The sequence below is a fragment of the Narcine bancroftii genome, chromosome 2 (genome assembly GCF_036971445.1).
Source record: "Narcine bancroftii isolate sNarBan1 chromosome 2, sNarBan1.hap1, whole genome shotgun sequence".
Lineage (NCBI taxonomy): Eukaryota > Metazoa > Chordata > Chondrichthyes > Torpediniformes > Narcinidae > Narcine > Narcine bancroftii.
Genome location: NC_091470.1, coordinates 283,062,581 through 283,087,014, shown reverse-complemented (window position 1 = coordinate 283,087,014; position 24,434 = coordinate 283,062,581). Strand labels below are relative to the sequence as shown.

General features: G+C 37.7%; 1 protein-coding gene across 4 annotated transcripts in view; it reads left to right on the top strand.

The window, feature by feature from the left end:
* LOC138752701 (putative leucine-rich repeat-containing protein DDB_G0290503) overlaps window positions 1-24,434 on the top strand; it is a 287,373-nt gene that overhangs the window by 198,244 nt on the left and 64,695 nt on the right. For all 4 annotated transcript variants that reach the window (XM_069915411.1, XM_069915412.1, XM_069915413.1 and 1 more), the window contains exon 12: window positions 16,140-16,329. In XM_069915411.1, the coding sequence (XP_069771512.1) occupies window positions 16,140-16,329 (190 nt within the window). The remainder of the gene's footprint in view (window positions 1-16,139; window positions 16,330-24,434) is intronic.

Here is a 24,434-nt window from a genome sequence, read left to right as displayed (position 1 = left end):
AAGCTCTGGCAAATAGATTAGCAGTATATTTGCCTAAATTAATAAATGTAGATCAGACGGGTTTCGTACAGAAGAGGTAATCTGTGGACAATGTTAGCAGACTGCTCAGTATTATTCATTTGGCACAAACAAGGGATGAATTGAGTGTCGCCCTGGCCCTAGATACAGAGAAAGCTTTCAACAGACTGGAATGGGATGATTTATTTAAAGTTTTGGGAAAATTTGGACTAGGAGAGGTATTTATTAATTGATTTCAAGTTCTATATTACAACCCTAAAGTGAAAGTAATCACCAATTGATGTACCCATTGTCTAGATCTTGTAGACAAAGTTGTCCTTTATCTCCAGCCCTTTTTGTCCTGGCAATTGAATCGTTAGAATAATCTATCTGCCAAGATCCAGACATAAAAGGCTTCAGAGTTAACCAGGAAGAACATAAGATCAATCTATTTGCTGATGATGTTCTGATATATCTGACAGACCCAGAGAGTTCATCACAAAAATTGCAGTCTAAATTGGAATTTTTCGGGACTTTCTTGGGCTATAAAGTTAATTAGGATAAAAGCAAATTTATGCCACTTATGGGTGAGAATTATGATTATGTTAAAAGAGACTCTCAATGTAAGTGGCTGCTTAATGGGATAAAATATTTAGGTGTTAAGATAGATGATAACTTACAGAATGTATATAAATTGAATTTATCTTCCACTGCTTTGGAAAATTGAGGATGATTTAAATAAATGGATAACTCTTCCAATTACTTTGATTGGAAGGATCAATTGTATAAAAATTAATATATTGCCTAAATTGCAATATATTTTCCAAAGCTTTCCTGTTTTAGTACCACAATGGTTCTTTCAGAATTTAAATAAATATATTAGGAAGTTTCTGTGGAAGGATAAGTTTCCCAGAGTCTCTATCAATTAATTAACCTGGAATTATGAACTGGGAGGATTAAACCTCGCAGACTTTAAAAAATATTATTGGGCAACTCAAATGAAGTTTGTCGCCTCCCTCTTTGATGGAGGAGACGTCATCTTGGGTAAAGTTGGAATTGCATAAAGTTGGTGAGAATATAACAGAAAATTATATATATGAATGGAATTCAAAATTACTACTTGGTCCTAAGGAAGCCACCTTACTTAAACATATTACTACAATTTGGAATATTCTTTGGCTTGGCTTCGCGGACGAAGATTTATGGAGGGGGTAAAAAGTCCACGTCAGCTGCAGGCTCGTTTGTGGCTGACAAGTCCGATGCGGGACAGGCAGACACGAATGCAGCGGTTGCAAGGGAAAATTGGTTGGTTGGGGTTGGGTGTTGGGTTTTTCCTCCTTTGCCTTTTGTCAGATAGGTGGGCTCTGCGGTCTTCTTCAAAGGAGGTTGCTGCCCGCCAAACTGTGAGGCGCCAAGATGCACGGTTTGAGGCGTTATCAGCCCACTGGCGGTGGTCAATGTGGCAGGCACCAAGAGATTTCTTTAGGCAGTCCTTGTACCTTTTCTTTGATGCACCTCTGTCACGGTGGCCAGTGGAGAGCTCGCCATATAACACGATCATGGGAAGGCGATGGTCCTCCATTCTGGAGACGTGACCCATCCAGTGCAGCTGGATCTTCAGCAGCGTGGACTCGATGCTGTCGACCTCTGCCATCTCGAGTACTTCGACGTTAGGGGTGTAAGCGCTCCAATGGATGTTGAGGATGGAGCGGAGACAACGCTGGTGGAAGCGTTCTAGGAGCCGTAGGTGGTGCCGGTAGAGGACCCATGATTCGGAGCCGAACAGGAGTGTGGGTATGACAACGGCTCTGTATACGCTTATCTTTGTGAGGTTTTTCAGTTGGTTGTTTTTCCAGACTCTTTTGTGTAGTCTTCCAAAGGCGCTATTTGCCTTGGCGAGTCTGTTGTCTATCTCATTGTCGATCCTTGCATCTGATGAAATGGTGCAGCCGAGATAGGTAAACTGGTTGACCGTTTTGAGTTTTGTGTACCCGATGGAGATGTGGGGGGGCTGGTAGACATGGTGGGGAGCTGGCTGATGGAGGACCTCAGTTTTCTTCAGGCTGACTTCCAGGCCAAACATTTTGGCAGTTTCCGCAAAGCAGGACGTCAAGCGCTGAAGAGCTGGCTCTGAATGGGCAACTAAAGCGGCATCATCTGCAAAGAGTAGTTCACGGACAAGTTTCTCTTGTGTCTTGGTGTGAGCTTGCAGGCGCCTCAGATTGAAGAGACTGCCATCCGTGCGGTACCGGATGTAAACAGAGTCTTCATTGTTGGGGTCTTTCATGGCTTGGTTCAGCATCATGCTGAAGAAGATTGAAAAGAGGGTTGGTGCGAGAACACAGCCTTGCTTCACGCCATTGTTAATGGAGAAGGGTTCAGAGAGCTCATTGCTGTATCTGACCCGACCTTGTTGGTTTTCGTGCAGTTGGATAATCATGTTGAGGAACTTTGGGGGACATCCGATGCGCTCTAGTATTTGCCAAAGCCCTTTCCTGCTCACGGTGTCGAAGGCTTTGGTGAGGTCAACAAAGGTGATGTAGAGTCCTTTGTTTTGTTCTCTGCACTTTTCTTGGAGCTGTCTGAGGGCAAAGACCATGTCAGTGGTTCCTCTGTTTGCGCGAAAGCCGCACTGTGATTCTGGGAGAATATTCTCGGCGACACTAGGTATTATTCTATTTAGTAGAATCCTAGCGAAGATTTTGCCTGCAATGGAGAGCAACGTGATTCCCCTGTAGTTTGAGCAGTCTGATTTCTCGCCTTTGTTTTTGTACAGGGTGATGATGGTGGCATCACGAAGATCCTGAGGCAGTTTACCTTGGTCCCAACAAAGCTTGAAAAACTCATGCAGTTTGGCATGCAGAGTTTTGCCGCCAGCCTTCCAGACTTCTGGGGGGATTCCATCCATACCTGCTGCTTTGCCACTTTTCAGTTGTTCGATTGCCTTATATGTCTCATCCAGGGTGGGAACCTCATCCAGCTCTAGCCTTAGGGGCTGTTGAGGGAGCTGGAGCAGGGCGGAATCTTGGACTGAGCGGTTGGCACTGAAAAGAGATTGGAAGTGTTCTGACCATCGGTTGAGGATGGAGATCTTGTCGCTGAGGAGGACTTTGCCGTCTGAGCTGCGCAGCGGGCTTTGGACTTGGGGTGAGGGGCCGTACACAGCCTTTAGAGCCTCGTAGAAACCCCTGAAGTCGCCAATGTCCGCGCTGAGCTGGGTTCGTTTGGCGAGGCTAGTCCACCACTCATTTTGGATCTCCCGGAGTTTGCGCTGAAGATGGCTGCATGCGCGACGGAAGGCTTGTTTCTTCTCTGGACAGGACGGCTTTGTAAGGTGAGCCTGGTGGGCAGCTCGCTTCTTTGCCAGCAGCTCCTGGATTTCCTGGCTGTTTTCGTCAAACCAGTCCTTGTTTTTCCTGGAGGAGAAGCCCAGTACCTCTTCAGTGGATTGCAGTATGGTAGTCTTCAACTGATCCCAGAGGGTTTCAGGGGACGGGTCCGTGAGGCAGGTTGCAACGTCGAGCTTTGCTTTGAGGTTTGCCTGGAAGTTTCCTCTCGCTTCGTCTGACTGCAGGTTTCCAACATTGAACCTCTTTCTCGGGGCTTTATTGTTCCTGGGCTTTGGCTTGAAGTGAAGGTCCCGGTCCGGGCAGTATGGACCGACCTAGGAGGGGAGGCAGGCCCCTCCAGCCCGGGTAAGAAACCTGCATAGGAGAAGGCCACTCCGATATAAAACCTACGACCCAAGGACCTCACTGCCATGTCCCAGCTTGCTTGGCCACGGCACACGAACCATGGGTGTAAAGGGTGGGGCCAGTACTGCGCGCACTGCACTCCACCTAAAAGCTCCTTTGCGCAGGCCCGAGGACAGGTCCACGTCCTCCTCCTCCACGTCCTCCCCCTCCACGTCCTCCCCCTCCACGTCCTCCCCCTCCACGTCCTCCCCCTGCACGTCCTCCCCCTCAAAAGATGCTCACAAACTCAAGCTAGCATGCTGGAACATCAGAACCATGCTAGACAAGGCTGACAGCCACCGACCTGAACGTCGGTCTGCCCTCATTGCACATGAACTCCTCAGACTTGACATCGACATAGCCGCTCTCAGTGAAGTCCGCCTGGCAGATGTAGGCAGCCTCCAAGAACGCGGCGCGGGCTACACACTCTACTGGTCTGGCAAGCCTTTGGATGAACGACGCCTATCTGGTGTAGGCTTCATGGTCAAGAGCTTCATTGCCTCCAAACTCGAAAACCTTCCGACAGGCCTCTCGGACCGAATCATGTCCATGCGACTCCCACTTCAAAACAAGCGTCACATCACCCTCATCAGTGTCTATGCTCCAACCCTCCAGGCGGAACCAGCAGAAAAGAACAAGTTCTACACCGACCTGCGCAACCTCATCCAACGTACCCCTACAGCCGACAAGGTTGTCATCCTGGGTGACTTCAACGCTCGTGTCGGCAAAGACTCAGCAACCTGGCCAGGAATCCTGGGCAAGCATGGCGTCGGCAAGTGCAACAACAATGGGCGCCTCCTGTTGGAGCTCTGCGCAGAACAGCGACTTGTCATTACAAACACCCTTTTTCAGCAGAGGGACAGCCTTAAGACCACGTGGATGCATCCCCGATCCAAACACTGGCACCTCCTGGACTACATCCTGGTGCGAGAAAGTGACAAACAAGATGTGCTCCACACCAGGGTCATGCCTAGCGCGGAATGCCACACTGACCACCAGCTGGTTCGCTGCAAGCTCAACCTTCACTTCAAGCCAATTTGGAATATACTCGATGGTCAAATTGGTGTTTGGGAGGCCTCTCACCCAAAAACACCCCTAGCTCAAAATAAATTAATTCCATTAACAATTGATCATAACATTTTAGAAACTTGGTCTCAAGAGTGGGATCAAATATATCAAAGATTGTTTTGAGCAGAGACAATTTATGACAGGAATAAATTTGGAGTTTTAAATGCATCCTTTTTCTACTATCTTCAGTTAAGATCTTATTTAAGGGATAAATTAGGTCCAGCACTGACCTTACCACAATGTACTAAAATAGAGACTCTGGTTCAAAAGGGGATTGCAAAGAAATTTACTTCAAAAATGTATTTCTTACTTCAGACAGAAGGTCCTAAACAAGGGCTAGATAAGTCAAGAGAGAGATGGGAATCAGATTTGGGAATAGAAATTATCCATTTTGCTGGTCTGATCTCTGTTGGGACAGCATGAGCAGTACAATTAATGTAAGTATAGGCTGGTGCAATGTAATTTTTTGCATCAGCTGACTTTACTCTGCAAAAATTGAATAAATTGAAATCTGAATTACCCAATTTATGCCTTCAATGCAGTCAAGATATAGGGACTTTTTTGCATTTGACCTGGGTATGCCCTAAGGTGAGATCCTTCTGGGAAGATTTGGGGAATCTCCTGGAGCAAATTACTGGAATTCGATACACTCAGGTGCCAGAATTCTTTTTATTGGGAAAATTAACAGATATAAGACCTAAAATGAGGCTGTGGAAATATCAGTTGAAATTTGTTAAACTTGCTTTAGCAGTGACCAGGAAATGCCCAGCCACTACTTGGAAATCTGATACCCAACTGAGTCTGACCCACTGGAAGTCAGAAACCCATATTTGTGATTCCCCTAGAGAAAATTATTACAACCTCAGAAATTGTTATAACATGTTTTTAAGAATATGGAACCCATATTTAAGATATACAAGGGTTAACCTTTCATGATTCCCCCCCTCCAGTCTCCAATACCACTATCTCCACTATCCTTAGTGATGTCTATGTCAAGACATTTATTGCTTAAGGGAGAAAGTAAGCTCTGTGTGTTTTTAATGCTTTTGGAAAACAGATTATTTTGTCACATCATATGAGAGCATGTGACTAACAAACTGGTTCAACTGTATTCAGAGAAAAAAATGTTGAAAAAGGTCTTGGAAATATTGGATAATCATGAAGACAGGAATAGAAAGATTTTAACTTTGTACTTGGAAACAAAACTGGATGCCAAAAGGAAGAGAATGAATCCAATGATTCTTTGGTATCAAAAGTGACGAAGAAACAAAAAAAAGTAACCAATGGGTCATCTGGCTATTGGAAAGCTATCAAAAATATAGAAAGAGTGCAGAGAAGATTTACTAGTATGTTGCCCAGACTTCAGGAACTGAGTTATAGGGAAAAGTTAAAGAGGTTAGGAGTTTATTCCTTGGAGCATAGAATAAGGGAAAATTTGATAGAGGTATTTAAAATTATGAGGGGGATGGACAGAATAAATGTAGATAGGCTTTTTCTACTGAGGGGAGGTGAGATACAAACCAAAGAACATGGGTTAAGGGTGAAATGGGAAAATTTAGAAGGAACATGAGGGGGAACTTCTTCACACAGAAAATAGTGGGAGTGTGGAACAAGCTGCCAGCTGAAGTGAAAGTGGCATCAATTTTTAACATTGAACAAGAGGCTGAACATGTATATTGTATGTATAGGAGAGGTAAGGAGGATTATGGATTGGGTGCAGGTCAGTGGGACTAAGCAAAAAAAAAAATGGTTTTGCACAGACTAGAAGGGCCAAAGGGACCTGTTTCTGTGCTGTATTGTTCTATGGTTCTGTTCTATGTTCTATGGAGATGTTGACAAGAATATAGATTTAATTGTAGATAAAATTTCAGAAAACAGAACAAAAGAATAACTGCTGAGTAAAAGAATACAGTTAATGAAGAAAGAGATTCAGCATTAGGTTGGAAGAAGAGATTCATATTTTGAAAGAGAACAAGTCATTGGTTAATAAAGGAAAACAGCTAACTATAGAAAACAATCAAGAATGTAACGAAGGATCAACTACTAACAATGCAGAAAAAAAAGATGTTGCATTTTAGCAAAGTTACAAACAAGATGAAGAAATTCAAACACCAAGTTTACTACAGGAGGGCTGACAACAAAAGTACCAATGTATCACATGATCTTTTCACTTCAGATTAAGTTATTAATTTCACAGAAGATAATGAGGAAATTACTTTCTTATTAAAAGAATTGAATGCAGAACAGAAAGAGAATCTAATGAGAGGCTTCAAAATAAATTGTCAGAAACTGAGACTGAATTGGAAGCTGCAAAATTGAATCAGGAATTGCAGGATTAGGGAATAGAAACCAGAGTGGTTGAAAAGGCTGCAGTTCTAGTTAAAGATATTTGTATGGGCCTTAAATGGAACCAGTCTATTTCTTTACAGAAGGTTTGTACAAATGTGGTGGTTGTTGATGAGTTTAAAGAAATAATGTTTGAATCTTACCTTATCTATGACTAACTGCAAAAAAGGAAAAAAAAAGATGAGCAAATCTGTTGCAGGGAAGGTTAAAGAGGTTTGTTTATTAAAATCGAGAGGATCAGATAAATTTTCAAAATTTGGTTTTAAGAGTCAACCTATGAGAAGCAGAATGCTGGAAAAAAGAAATCCAAATGACATGCTGAAGAAGGACCTCATGTTAAACTCAAAAGGAAAACTGTATTTTGTCTGAGAAAAATTTGAGTTTTACTGGTCTATGTTTTAACTCAAATATTCTGGAGACAAAGGAAAGTACAGACTGACTTTATTTTGTTGTTTTTGCCTATTACACAGGTTACAAACGTTATTGATCCAGAGTGGTAGTAAAGATTACTCTTTTCGTTTAGAGCAATGTGCTGGTAAACTCTGGCCTTTTGAAGAAAGAAGATTGGTATATTGTTTTTGAGTGTTATATATTTGATTCTTATTTGCAATTTATTATGTAATTATTATTTAAGACATTACATCTCATTATAATAATTAGGGCTTGGTATTGTAATAGCCAGAATGTGTAATTTCTTTACAGGTCAGCATTCCAGGGTCAATTAGCTGGGTGTGACCATCTTTGTTTTTGTGTGCATGCATGAGTTCCAGGAGCATGCGCTGTGTGTTAGTATATTAGAGTGCCAGCTAGAGCATGCGTGGTGCATTAGTGATTTGGAGTGCCGGTTGGAGCACTAGTGGTAGTGTATGGCACGAATCAGGAGCTAAAAAATATTATACAACATGACGACTTGGTGAAGGGTGAGTGAAATCCTCCTAATTTTCCTTGACCGGTTTTTACAGAGAGTTAATACAGATGTTACTGGACATTTTATATGGGTGTTTTCTATAAACATTTCATTAAATGTTAAATAAGATATTTACAAGTTTATGTGTTAAAATAAAGGATTTGTTCATCTGGATTTGTATTGGAAATGATTGAAATGCATCATGAACAAGTGTTTCACTTAACCTTCAAGTGACTATTGGATCGAAGTTGCTAGAAGAACAGAAGAGATATTAGCTGAAGGAGAGGTAATACACAATTGGATTGCTTTCTTTGGACTGTCAGAGGGTGAAGGAAACCTAATAGTTTATAAAATAATGAGAGGTATCGATAGGGTAGCCAAAGTCTTTTTCCTAGGGTGGGAATGTGAAGGGGATAGTTCAGAGGTAATGTGGGACTCAAGTTTTGTTACACAGAGTAGCAGGTGCCTAGAATGTGATCCTGGGGGTTTGTGGAGGAAGAGGTGGAAGCAGATATGATAGTGACATTAAAGAAGCACTTAGGCACAGTTACAATGCATATTTAATTCCTTCTGCAGTGATGAACAAGCCTCCAAAACTGCCTTCATTTTCTTAGGTTTTCACAGAGTTCTTGCCCCGTGGTATTATATCAAATGAAAGCAACTTCTTTCCTCAAGTTAAACTTTGTTTTCATTTAGCGCAGTGGTTTTCAATTTTTTTTTCCTTTCTACTCACGTCCCACTTTAAGTAATCCCTATGCCATCGGTGCTCTGTGATTGCTTAAGGTGGTAGGTGAGTGGGAAAAAAAAAGTTGACAACCACTACTCTAGACCCAATTGTTACTGAAATATTTTGCTTGAGAAAAATTGTCATTGACCTATTTCCTTTGGAGAAATTATTCTGTTTTCCTTGGAGTGAAGGAGGTTGAATGGTGACATGACAGAGATATACAAAATAGTGAGAGAAATGGATAGGGTAGATACCTTGTGACTATTTCTCATGGTAGTGGTGTCTAAAACTAGATGGATTGGTTTAAGAGAAGAGTGAAGAAGTGTAATGGAGATCTGCAGGGTACATTTTTTCATTTATGGAGTAGTTGATATCTCAAATAAAGTGCCAGAGGAGGTGGTAGAGGTAGAAACTGTTTGAGCTTTCAAGAGGCATCTTGATGGATAATTGAATAAGCAAGGCAAAGAAGCATATGGAATAAATTCCGGTAAGTGGGATTAGAAGAGATAGGCATGATAGCATAGAGGTGGTGGACTGAAGGATTTGATTCTGGGCTGTATGATTCTAATGTAGCAGCCGCTGCGCATATAGAAACATACCATAGGACACAGTTGAGGTTTCAGTTGAACTGATTTATTTGAATTTAGCGTGCGCCCCTATAAGGCCAATGGGAGTTCCGCCCCATGCGGTGGTGACATTATCACGTTGCCTGGGGCCCGAGCTGTGGCCTAAGCCACGAGGTAATCAGTAAGCCACGACGGCGTCATTTTCATGCAGCTGCCCCACTAGCACAGTGATACAAGCGGGGCTGGTTTGCCAAAAGAGATGTACACTGCCAAATAAACCCCCCCAGAACCGGATTACGCATCTTTCCGCTTGGGCAGTATACTTGCCTTTCACTGGTGGATTGTGGATCAGGTCGTCCTCTCCGGCCGCAGTTTCTTCATCGGGGGTGCTCACCACATGGTAGAACATTGTGGAGTCAGAGGTGATCTGTCTGAGATGAAACTCTGCCTCTGCCTGCCCGAACCATGTGCGAGGTTGATGGGTCCAAAAGAGGGGGAGTTTCACAGGCACAGCGCTGATCGCAAACTGATCCATGGTTGGAGACCAGATAACGTCCGGGCTCTACGGGGTCACACCAATGTAGCGGCTGCTACACACACAGGAAGATAGCACAGGACACAGTGAAGGTTTCAGTTGAACTGGTTTATTTGAATTTAGCACGCACCCCTTTAAGGTCAACTGGAGTTCCACCCCATGTGGTGGTGACATCATCACATTGCCTGGGGCGTGAGCTGTGGCTTAAGCCATGAGGTAATCAGTAAGCCATGATGTCGCCATCTTCCTGCAGCTGCCCCACCAGCGCGGCGATACAAGCGGGGCCAGTTTGGCACAAGAGATGTGCGCCGCCACACTAACTTACATTTGCAGTCACCTTTGGACAAACAATTATACTTGTTTTATTACTGGAATACTGGCTCTTCTGTAAGTTATAATTTAAGTCATCTTTGCAAATTTATAGCAAAATCCAAGCTGCTGGAGTAAGTAAAGTGAGTCAGGCAGCACCATGAGTCCTGATATTGAGTTTCCATTCAAAATGTCAACCAACCTTTGCCTCTGCAGATGCTGTCTGGCTTGCTGAGTTCCTCCTCCAGAGCTCTTTTTTTAAATTTTTTTTTATTTTTCTCACTATAAACCATATTAACCAAAATACACACAAACATTTCCCTCTTGAATATACACAGTGTCATTTTCTCCCCTTTTCCCCCCTCCCTTCCCTCCCTCCTTCCCACCCCCTCCCAACCCATTAAACATTCAACATATACAATAACCTTTCATGATTCCCCCCCTCCAGTCTCCAATACCACTATCTCCACTATCCTTAGTGATGTCTATGTCAAGACATAGACATTGCTTAAGGGAGAAAGTAAGCTCTGTGTGTTATTAATGCTTTTGGAAAACAGATTATTTTGACTAACAAACTGGTTAAACAAGGTCATCACACAATGAAAATAAACAAGAAAATTGTGTCAACTATGTTTACACCCTGGGTCAGTTCATTTCGTCTTCTCATTCTATCATTTTAGGGGGTGGAGGTCCGCGGTAGGCCCTCTCTGTTGTGTTCTATGTACGGTTCCCAAATTTGTTCAAATAATGTGACTTTATTTTTTTAAATTATATGTTATTTTTTCCAATGGAATACATTTATTCATTTCTATGTACCATTTCTGTACTCTCAGGTTCTCTTCTGATTTCCAGGTTGACATTATACATTTTTTTGCTACAGCTAAGGCTATCATAATAAATCTTTTTTGTGCTTCATACAGTTTGAGGCCTAATTCTTTACTTATATTACAGAAGAAAGATCTCTGGATTTCTTGGTATGTTGCTTTTTGTGATGTTATTTAATACCTGATTTAGATCTTCCCAAAACTTTTCCACTTTCTCACATGCTCAAATTGCATGTACTTTTGTTCCCGTTTCCTTCTTAGAGCGAAAACATCTATCTGATACTGTTGGGTCCCATTTATTTAACTTTTGGGGCGTGATATATAGCCTGTGTAACCAATTATATTGTATCATTGTATCATAACCATGTGTTTATTGTATTTCTCATAGTTCCAGAGCATAGCTTTTCCCATATTTCATTTTGTATCTTTACGTTTAGATCTTGTTCCCACTTTTGAATTCAGGTTCCAGCATCTGCCAACTCTTGTGTCTCCATTTTGCAAGTTATGAATTTTTTCTTGTATGTGATGTAAAATTACCTGACATTGTACACCCATACATTTTTAAAACCTCAGGTAGTTGACCAACTCTTTAAGTGTGACAAATTTCATAATTGAAACCAAAAGCACTTGACCTTATTGCAACAAAACCGTTGATTCTGGTTCCTTATCTATTGACCTGGTTGCTTTAATTTATTTTCTGCATTGAATTTCTTTGCAATGTGATTGTTCTTTTTTCATTTCCTAGTTTCACTAAAAGCTGGACATTCTTGTCTCCTGCGGAATTCATGTCCGGTGGTAGAGTTCTAACACTCTTGTGCCTTTCAAAATTTTTCACCCTAGCTTGAAGCCTTTCTCTGTCATACTGCAGACTTCTTTAGCTTTATGTACTTCACTAAAATTTGTGTTTCACTACACCTCCATTCTGCACTGTTCACTCACTAATGGCACTAATGTGCTTTCTGATGCTTGGCAGTCCCTATCTGTTTTCTCTATGGTCAAGCAGATTTCTCAAACCAACCCTTCGTATACCCTTAAATCCACAATTAAAAACTAATTCATACCTTGAAGAAGGGCTTTGGCCCGCAATGTCAGTTATATATCTTTACCTCCTGTTAGGTTCCTCCAGAATTTCTGTTTCTATTAAAAACTCAAGTCCACCTCTGAATATTTTTTTTCCATTATAATAGCATGGAACTCACATTTTGGTAAGTTTTTGCAAAACTGTGCATATTGACTATACCATTCACTAATAACTTATCTGTTAAAATATACCTTCCAAGAGGAAAATGTTCCTTAATACTTTGTGTAGTAACAAAAACATTTCTGCAAAATGGGTCCAGTCTGTGGACTAAATTTGATACACAAAGGAGTCTGCAGATACTGGAATCAAGCAGATTATGTTTGGGGTGGAATATGTTTTGAAGTTCATCTACCTCTTTAATGTTAAGAAGTGTTGCTACCTGGACTCAATTTGTCTTTTGTGGCAACTCCATTACTAAACTATAATTTTGTCAAGCTATTTCTAACATCCTCCACAATTCTGCATTGTTCTTATTGTGCATTTAAAGTGCTTGTTTTAGAGGTAGAGGACCTCTGGAGACCATCATGTACACAGTTTTCAAATCACTTTGAAACAACATGACCAATTCAAACATACACACCAATAGGGTATAGAAGTCAGAACACAGTCACATCTAAGCTGTTGCCATCATGTAATGATCCCTCTTTAAATATAAGCATAGTTAAAATATTTTTAACCAAGAGAAATCATGTTTTATTTAAACTACATTAAAACGAGGTAGATGAGTAGTTTTACAGTTTACTTATTTTTACTGCTTCACAGAGTGTGCCAAGAACATTAAACCTCACTAACTGCTGCCACAGTATTTACTTATTGAGCTCATAGATGTATTTGCATGCTTCTCATTGTTAGTAAAATTTGTTGAAGGTTATTACACGCATCCAGTAAATTACTGCCAGATTGTAGTAGGTGAATTTGGTCCTTGGTTTATTTTTTTGAATATTTTAATTTTCCTAGATTTACATTATAATTTTTTTAACATTAAGTAACATACAGGGTCTGTATTTATCCCCCACCCCCTCCTCGTACAACTGAAACTACAGTCAATTAAATTACATCGATAACAAAACAAAAAAAAACCTTAAATCCCCCCTCCTTTTTCCCCCTCCCAGTTTATATTTACCCACCCCCAGCACCAATAACCAAGCTATTGGTGCCAATCCCCCTGCAATTTTGAGACAGGCCCAATGTACCAATCTACCACTTTTACCTCCCTCCCTTTCACTCCTTGATTTCTTGACTGCCCTCAGCTGCAGCAGCATTTCTTCTCCATTTACTGAAGAAATATCTCCTCCTCTCCATTCTAAAGGACTTCTTTTTATTCCTCTACCTTGCCAATGCCAGAAAACAGCCATTCAACAGGACCCACCCAAGAACATCAAGCCACTGTCTTTAATGCTATCCCTTAATTATAATTTAGCATTTTGCTCATTCTTTGATGAAGAGATCGAGTCCAAAACATTGGTTATGTATCTTTATCTTTGCCTCATAAAGTGCACTGTTACATCTGCTGAAAAAAGATGTTTGCTTTTCCAGTACTAACATTTGACTCCAGATGAGTATGTGGAATGAGTATGATTTTAGAATAGTTATACACAGGAAATTGTGGTTCAAAAAGTAAAATAGTTTGTCTTCTATTTTTCATATTTCATGAATATACTTCCTCTAAATGTTACCTGTGAGAAAGGCAAAGTGAAAATTCAAGAAATTGGCTTTTAACAGAATCTATTATTGATCTTGCATCAAAAGAATATGTTTGACAGAAGATTACTTGCCAATCTGAACATTAGGTACATGGGAATAGCCATAGGCAGTTGTAAGGCTGCCAAAGGGATTTAAGTAAACCATACTACTTCTTTGGCCTGTGCCCTGAAACCAGCTAAGGTGAGATACATATTTAAAAAATGATAGAAAGTACTGGAAATACTCAGTTTCCAGTGAAATATTCTACAACAGAACCTTAGAAGAGACAAAGAATCTGTTCATAGATCTGGTCAAAATAGAACATTGAGGTGCTACTTATCAATTTTGAAATCTTATTATTTCTAATAAATAGCAAGGATATCATTTTTTTTGACAATTTTTTCTGTTAATTATATTGTTAATGAGAATACTCATCCAACTTGATGGAGAATGTTAAACTATCTATAAATACATGTTTATACTTAAAGTTTAGCTCATGGAGGAGATGTGCCCATTGTGGGTTTGGGGAGGGATTGGCAAAATCACCATAGATGAAGTGTTATGGGTATGCTACCTTAATCTCAGACTTCGTTATTTTGGTGTCAACCATGGTTTGAGGTTGAGGAGTGGGGAAAAGAGGATGTGCATTGAAATAGATGTCACTGGAGCAAAATACAGGAGTTAGATACATTGAAAGATTTATAAATTGAAATAACAAAAAGCATTGTAATGTGTGGTTAGTAGTGGGTTGTTGGGAAATGAGGAGTGAAGAAGATTTGTGCTCTTCCAGATGGCTGATTTCTTTGCATACAGATTGGGAGGAAAGTGCCTGCTTCTTTCATTCAATATCATTTCATGTTTTATGTAATTTTTAAAAATCCATCTCAAACAATCAATAAATATCTTGCAATGGGCATAATTGGACCCCTACCATGAACATGCAAACAAGGCAGCTCAGGTGGGTTTTTTTTAGCTCTTGCATGACAGAATTTACGTTTTTGTATATTGGAACTGTTTGTTTCTGTTCTGTAAACTCTTGTTATCCTTGTACTTCTATTAATAAGATGAGCAAGTACTGTTTTGTACTGTTAACGAGTTAGCAGACAGTCATTGACATAATTTTCTAAGGCACAAACTTGTATGTTTCTGTACGACAGATGCATCTTAATCATAAGGCATGAAAAATTATGTTTTATTTTCCAAGAAAAAAATTATCTAAATGTTCTGAGTATGCTTGGTTTCATTTTTATTGTGTTTAATCATTGATATTAATTTTCAATGACTAAAACAAGGATTTTGTATATTTGCAAATAACTTTTGATTGAGTCTGAGGTGAAAGAGTACAGTGCCCTCCATAATGTTTGGAACAAAGTCAAAAAATTTTCTTTATTTGCCCCTGTGCTCCACAATTTTAAATTTGTAATCAAACAATTCATGCAATTAAAGTGCACATTCCAGATTTGAATCAAGATATTTTGGTTTGACCATGTAAAAATTACAACACTTTTTATACATAGTTCCCCTATTTCAGGGCATCATTATGTTTAGGACATTTATCTTTACAGGTGTTTGTGAGGACTCAGGTAGGTTTAATTGCTTCATTGGTGCAGGTATACATGAGCTAGGCTTGCTTTCAAGCTTTTGATCACCTTTGGAGTCTGTAATTGCCATTTTTCAACATGAGGACCAGAGTTGTTCCAATGAAAGTCAAAGAAGCTATTATGAGGCTGCAAAACAAGAATAAAGCAGTAATTGACGTCAGCCAAACCTTAGGATTACCAAAATCAACTGTTTGGAATAGCATTAAGAAGAAAGAGCGTACTGCTGAGCTCGGTAATCGCAAAGGGACTGGTAGGCCAAGGAAGACCTCCACTACTGATTAATGAAGAATTCTCATAATAATGAAGATAAAGGCCTGTAAATTAACAGTGTTCAATTTTGCCAGAAAATTTGCAAATTAGTTGGCAGGTTTCAACCTCAGCTCACACATAACCTGCGTTCTGTATGATACCAACAAAACATCTTTTCAAGGATTTTTGTTAGAAGTGCATGGTAAGGTTGGACTTTGCTCAATTGTTGCTCTTACTTGTGGCGTAACATCTTTCATTGTCAATATGCACCCTAAATGTTGCTAACTTTAACAACTAATAAATCACCAGTGAAATATTTGGAAAGTAATTAATATTTTCAGGTGAGAAAATAATAAAAAAAAACAAGTATAGAGGGAAAAGATGCAGAATTACATCTGTTTGTGAAACTACAGTATCAAATATTAAATGATGAAGCATAATTGTAAGTAATTGTTTGGAAGTGCACTAATTTTGAGCCTTTTAATAGCAACATTTTTATTGTCTGATCATAGGTCAGGTGCTTGCAAATCAAGAAGAGAAAGAGACTTTTGTGGAGTCAAGCTCACAAACTACAGAGAAGCAACAAAATAACCAAATATCTGAAATTGTCTGTCAAGAGCTAAAGCAGCAAAAATTGCACGTACAAATAAAAACACTGAAAGACTATCTCAAAACTACAGAGGAAGAGAAGAACAAATACAGGTAAGTTATTGTTCTTTTACAACTTTTTTTATGTTTGCTGGGCTTTTTATTGTATTTCACTGGTTTCATTGATGATAATTATTCTTTAGTTGTGCAAATAAACCTCCTTTCCCTTTATTAACCTAAGATAATGTGACTGTGTCTAATTTGTTTTAATGATACTGCTATAGAAAAGCTGTCCCATGTCTTTCAACCTTTTCCAGTTACCTTAAAATCTGATTCCACAAGCACTATTTTTATGAGCTTTAAGCTCGATTCCAATATTGTTCAAGTGAACCAAGAGACACTAACAAGTGGGTAAACATGCTGCTTGTACATATGAGTACATTGATTTCAACATTGAAAAATTAATTGATTGTATTTGCATGATGACTGATTTGATATTAATCCATAAGTGGGAAAGCTTCTGTCAACCTAACTTTTATCATGTAGCTATTTGTGATAATGAGCAAATCTATGAAGAAAACAGCCGTTGCAACTCGATTTTAGGAAGATCGGGTAGGCTGGGGCAAAGCACACATCATTCGTGTTATTTATTTCACATTAAGATGAAAATTCAAATCTTTTATTTTGCTTAGAAATAACTAAAGAATTGCACTCATTTTTACAAATGGTGGAAATATATCATCTGGTGAAGTACAATTTGATTAAAATTACAATGACTTGTATTGCATAATTTTGTAGTATGTGACTCAATGTCAAACCAGAATTGGCTACCCAAGAAATATATCATCTGGTGAAGTACAATTTGATTAAAATTACAATGACTTGTATTGCATAATTTTGTAGTATGTGACTCAATGTCAAACCAGAATTGGCTACCCAAGAAATATCTGTAACGAGGAATGACGGAACAATCAGCTTGCACATGGCAAAGTCCCACATTTAGCAATGAGAGGTTCTGTTGATTGCCATGATTTTTGTTTTGTTTATCTGAACAGTTCGAAGAGCCTTCAGTAGTTTATGATACTGTGTCACTACAAGTTCCCTTTTTTGAGGAGAGCTGTTAGTCCACAAGGCATCTTAAAAGTAGTACCATAAAGATCAGGTTGTTTTTCAAGCATATTAGAAGTGTTGTAAAGGACTCTGCCCCACTCAGGAATGGCATAAAACATTACCTTAAATGGTTTGAGGTATCTTTTTAAATTAGAATGTGGGATAAGAAGGCTCAAGTCTACTGATGGCATCTTCCACCAGTAGTGACCTGAAAGAACAGAGATCTGCAAACAGTTAATTAGAGAGGAAGTAGTAGATAGTAGGCCAGAGAAACTTTTGTAGCAGTGGTGTAGGTAGATGTTGAAAAAAAAATCAGAGCCTAAGATTTCATATGTAATTTATTGTCTGGCAGAGAATCAATGTTATCTGTTAGCATGGTTGGTGTAGCGGTTAGCACAACACCTTTACAGCACAAGCGATTTGGACTGCTGTTCAAATCCTGTGCTGTCTGTAAGGAGTTTTACATTCTCCCTGTGTCTGCGTGGGTTTTCCCCGGGGTGGGGAGGGTGTTGGTTTCCTCCCACCATTCAAAATGTACTGGGGGTGTAGGTTAATTGGGTGTAAATTTGGTGGCACAGACTCGTATGTCAAAACAGCCTGGTACCATGCTGTATGTCTGAAAAAAAAATAGAATGAGCAAAGAACAGTCAGATGGGTCACAGCATGGATTGATACATTTTGGAATAGTGGAAATCCAAGGAATGTAGTGAAGAGATGATTGCAGAGGTAATCTATAGAAGATATAAACATAATGAAGTGTATAGCAGTGGAGGAATGAGATGGATCAGAAAGCCTAAAAAGTGTTACAGTAGTAATAATGTTGATAATCCTTGGGTAGTGACACATGAAGTTTCATCCTGGATTGAACAGGATGTGAATGTTTTGGCAGGCATCTTACTTAATGTTGAGGCGTCAGCCTAGACCAGTGGTTCTCAACCTTTTTCTTTCCACTCACATACCACTTTAAGTATTCTCTATGCCATAGGTGCCCTGTGATTAGTAAGGGATTTCTTAAGGTGGTATGTAAGTGGAAAGAAAATGTTTGAAAACCACTGTTTTAATCGTACCTAATGGACTCGTTATGTGCACGGTTTCATAACTCCAAAGGAAATGGGCCAATGACCATTTTTATCAAACAAAATATTTCAGTAACATCTGGGTCTCGAGCAGAGGTTCTCATCCGTCCCCTTACCACCTTAAGCAATCCCTTACTAATCACAGAACACTGATGGCATAGGAATTACTTAAAGTGGTATGTGAGTGGAAAGAAAAAGGTTGAGACCCACTGGCCTTGACAGTGATATTGATGAGGAACTTAACTTACAATAAATGCAAAAACTAGGAGGTTGATCTTCCTGATATTGGAGGGTCTTTGTGAATCAGAACAACCTGGTGTGGATTAATTGGCCTGAGAAAAGTGGTGGGAGCAAGTGCTGTACAAACTTACAGTGAACATTGATTTCTGTGTTTTTCTGGTTTTTTTTTCAATTGTTTTTCACTAAATGACATAATGTGTATGTTGACTTGGAACAAGTCCATAGCTTTACAGTTTGCAAGAGTTAAAAACAAAAAAAAGTAATCAAACAGGTCACCTAACTATTGGAAAGCTATCAAAAATATAGAAAGAGTGCAGAGAAGATTTACTAGGATGTTGCCTGGACTTCAGGAACTGAGTTACAGGGAAAAGTTAAAGAGGTTAGGACTTTATTCCTTGGAGCATAGAATAAGGGGAAATTTGATAGAGGTATTTAAAATTATGAGGGGGATGGACAGAGTAAATGTAGATAGGCTTTTTCTACTGAGGGGAGGTGAGATAGAAACCAAAGAACATGGATTAAGGGTGAAATGGGAAAAGTTTAGAGGGAACATGAGGGGGAACTTCTTCACACAGAAAATAGTGGGAGTGTGGAACAAGCTGCCAGCTGAAGTGAAAGTGGCGTCAATTTTTAACAATGAAGAGTCTGAACATGTATATTGTATGGATAGGAGAGGTAATAGAATTATGTATTGGATGCAGGTCAGTGGGACTAAGCAAAAAAAAAAGATTTTGCACAGACTAGAAGGGCCAAAGGGGCCTGTTTCTGTGCTGTAATGTGCAATGGTTCTGTCATGTATCTAAATTAGGCAGAATAGCATGTGACCCATAGGACAAAAGAGAGCATGAGAAATAGAAAGGCAATCCAGCGCTTATGCTCCACCATTCAATAATATCATGTTTGGTCTCTGTCTCAAATACTCTTAATTTACCTAGCACCATATTCATTGTTTTCTTTCATCTCCAAACATCTCATTATTGAACACACTCAATCACTGGATAATCTGCAGTCATCTGGCTAGAGTGTTGCAATGATTCTGCCAACAGTAACATTTTTTTTTACCCAGTAAAGAGCGCTATTCTTGTGAGATAACTTCTTGGGCACTACCTCATCAAATTGTAGTTTGTTCAGTTTCTCCTTTTTTAATATTTTATTTATTTTTTCCATACATGTAATTAATAAACATATTAAATGATAAGAATTTATATTTAAGAGAACTTCAATCATTACATGATGGTTATAACCCATCTCCTTCCCTCCCTCCCTGAACACCCCACCTCCCAAAGTAATTTATATATAGTAATATAAAGAAAATAAAAAGAAGAAAAAATAGCTTACGGATTACTCGGAGGAGCACTTTCCAACTGACAGGACTCCAGCAAGGTTTATATGATCAATGTAGGGAAGAAGATTAACACAGGTCTCAAGAGGCTGGAAGAACACCACTATATATTTATACTTAAAATTTACATACATGGGGTCCACATTTGTACTAATATATCATATTTATTTCTCAAATTGTATGTCATTTTCTCCAAAGGGATATAGCTTTAAATTTCTGTATTCCATCTTCCCATACCCACATGTGAATTTGATTTCCAGGTCACTGCAATACACTTACTTGCTAATGCTATTTTAACAAATTTCATTTGGTATATTGATAGTTTCAACTTAGGTCTTGTTCTTCTATATTTCCCAAAAGAAATAAATCTGGTTTTTTTTTAGAAATACAATGCCTATAACTTGTTCTAAAAAATGTTCTAAGTCCACCCAATAAGTTTTTAACTTGGGACATGACCAAGTTGAATACAAAAAAAGTTCCAGTCTCTTCACCACACCTAAAATATTGATCTGTTAAATCTGATTTCATTCTATTCAATTTTTGTGGTGTCAAATATGGCTGATATAAAAAAAATTTATTGAACTAAACTATATATTACATTAATAGTATTTGTCATGCAATCTTGACAGAGATCTGACTATCTTTGCTTATCAATTGTAATATTAAAATCCAGCTCCCACCTCTGTCTATTTATGAACTCCATGTTTAGCAGTTCTTGTCTGTAATAAAATATACATTGCAGAAATAAATTTCTTAGTATTGCCCTTCCAATGAGAATTTCAACCTTACTATCATAGATAACAGCATCGCTGGACCTAACTTTTCCCTCAAATATCATCTCAATTGAAACTAACAAAAAAATAGTATTATTAGTTATTCCATATGTATTAATTAGTTGTTCAAATTACATCATTTGGCTTTGTTCACAACAATCTTCAATATTTTAAATACTTTTGCAAAACCAAATAGTTAAAAATTGATTAGCCTTCAAGGTGGTTTTGAATCAGTGGCATCTTGGGCAATATACATCCTTTTGTTCCAGTTTTGTAATTTATCCAAACAGTAATCAAATATTTCTACAAAGGTGTTTCTTTAACACCAATCACTAATTGTGAATCCCATTTGTATATAAATTCCTCTACTAATCTCTCTGCAACTTTATTCAATTCTGTTTTAACCCACACCAGTTTTTCTGCTCCTTTAAAATAAGATGTGAGAAAACCGCTTGATAATAATTCTTAAAGTTAGGAAGCTGTAGGCTTTCCAATTTATATATTCAAATTAATCTTTCCGTAGAAACTATTGACATTTTACCTTTCCAAAGAAATTTCCTTACATGTTTATTTAATTCTTTAAAAAAAAATCTTTTGAGGTAATAATATAAGTAGGGTTTGAAAAAGATATTTTACTCTTTGGAATATATTCATCTTAATACAGTTAATCCTTCCTACTAACATTACAGTTAAAATAATCCATTTAAAAAAAATTCTTCAACCTTTTTGAGTAATGGGAAATCATTCGATTCATTTTAAAAAATTATTACCTACATGAATCTCGAGATATTTAATCCCATCTTTTGGCCATTTAAATTGAGTCTTTCTTTGATGATCAGTATAATCTCCTTCCATAAGGAACATAATTTCACTACTTTTGTCCCAATTTATTTTGTCACCAGAAATCTAACCATATTTTTTCAATTTAAATATAATTTTTGCAAAGAAGTCTTAGGTTCTGTCAAATATAATAGAACATTATCTGCAAATAAACTAATTTTATGCTCTTTTTGACAAAACTTAAATCCCTTAATTTCCAAGTCACTCTTTATTCCCTCTGCTAGTGACTCTATAGGTAATATAAATAAAGATGGAGATAAGGGACATCCTTGTCTACTGTACCTCATCAATTGGGATGGAGTAGATATTCATCCATTAGTCACTACTCAAGGATCATTATATAATGCCTTAATCCAATTTATAAATGTTTACCAAATCCAAATTTATCCAAGACCTTGAACAACAAGTCTCACACCAATCTATCGAATGTTTTTTTTCTCCATCTAAACCCACTCAACACTTAAATCTTTTCTTTTTTTGTGCTAAGTGTACAATTACCCACATTTTTGTTGATTGTCTCTTTTTTACAAATCCAATTTGATCCATATTTAGTAATTTAAGTAATAATTTTGTGATTCTATTTGCCAATATTTTGGCAAGAATCTTATAATCAGCATATAATAATGAAACAGATCTAAAGATGAAGATTTTAAAGGATCTCTATCTTTTTTATGGCATCACAGTAATTATTACTGTTGAATAAGATTCTGAAAGAGTATGAGTTACTGATGCTTGATCTAGCATTTCCATAAAAATAGGAATCAATAAATCTTTAAATTCTTTATAAAATTCAGGTGGAAAACCATCTTCTCCCAGAAATCTATTACTTTGTCATTCACTTATTGCCTCCTTCACCTCCATCTGTGTAAAATGGGCACTCATTTCTGTTTGTTATTCCATACTCAACCTAGATAAATTTACGAGATAAATATCTATCTGTTTTATTTTCATCTTTTAAAGACTCTGATCTATATAATGTATAATAAAAACTCTTAAAATATTCATTTATTTCTTGAAGTTTATACCTAACAATATTCAAATCAGTTAAATTGCATTAATCATTCTTGAAGCCTGTTGAATTTATGCAATCATTATGACCTAAGTCATAATACCTCAGTTTAGTTCTTGTAATTGCTTTTACTGTTTGTAATGTATTATATTGAAGCTTTTTATCAATTACTTGCCTATGTTTATCTTTAGAAAATCTCTTTTGAAGATCTTTTTTCCAAAGCAATTATTTCTTGTTCTGATTGATCTATTTCTTTCATAAATTCCTTCTTAATTTTAGTAGTAAAACTTATAATTTGGCCTCTCAAATATGCTTTAAGAGCATCCCATATTACAAACTTATCATTCACAGAGTTCAAATTTGTGTCACAGAATAACTGAATTTGTCTCCTATTAAAATCACAAAATGCTGTTCTTTTTTAAAGCATTAATAATAAAGTTGAATGATCAGGCAAAATTCTTGTTTTATATTCTGCTTCTAAAATCTTTCTTGATATTTGTGCTGAAATTAAAAATAAATCAATGCTAGAATAAGAATCATGCTTATTTGAATAAAAAGAGTAATCCCTTTCTCTAGGATTAATTCCATGTATCTATTAAGTTCAAATCTCTCAATAACACCAGTGTAGTCTTTGCTGCTTTGACTCTTGTCATTCCTCTAGTAGATCTATCTAAAAATGGATCTAAACAAAAAGTAAAATCTCCTCCTATTAAAATATTCTTATGTGCCTCTGATAAGTTAAGAAATGTTTCTTGTATAAATTTCTCATCATTGACATTTGGTGCATACACATTCAGAAGGGCCATAATTCCAAATATATTTGACTATGTACCATCACATATCTCCCTGCAGGGCCTGTTAATACATTTTGGATTTTAATTGGAAGATTTTTTTTCATCAGAATTACCACACCTCTTGCCTCAGAATTAAATAAAGAGGCTGCTACATACCCAACCCAATTTCTTTTTAATTTCATATGTTCTCTTTCAATTAGGTGAGTTTCTTGCAAAAAAGCTAAGGCAGCACCCATTTTCTTAATATATGTTAATACTCTCTCCCTCTTCACCTCGGGCTCCAGATAGGGTTGTAGCAGTTTTTTCTTTCTTAAGAGGCATTTTTAAAATGTTGTTTCACTGTTTAAATGTACTTCAAAGATTTTCATTAGTTTAAAACATTACCTATTTAGTACTTTTTTATTAGTACCATGAGGGTCAGGTTCCTACATCATAATCCCACAGCATTACTTGATGCTCCCCCACCCCGTTCAGTTTTCCTTATGCATTATGCCAGTTGCACCAATTATATAATCTTTAATAAATATGATTTTCTCTTCATGCAATGTACTATAATTAACTATGTACTGTTAGCATGTGAAAGGCATATACCTTTTAAGGATCGAGGGTTGGCAAAATCATTATAAATTATACATAGGAAAGTGTAATCATAATAGAGTAAAATCCATATTTTCTGGAATTCAATCAATTGGAAACTCAAACATACCGCAAAAAAAATCAAGGAAATAAACAAATAAATACAATTTTAAATAAATAAGGATACATAAAACTTTAAATAAAAGTTTAAATGAAATTTTAAAATTGTAAAATAAAGGTCTCTGAAGCAACTGTTACAAGCCCAGAGGACTCCAAAAACCATTGTCCAAGACAAATGGTTACTTAAACAAAAGTTGCTTTTAATTTTCTTCAAACATAATAATATCAGCTTTAACGTATTACTATTAACTTAATTTAACCTAACTTAACCCCCTTCCAATTCTTAGCACACGTGCATGTAATGTGTTTGTGTTCAGGAAAGTTATTTGTTTCAGTTTT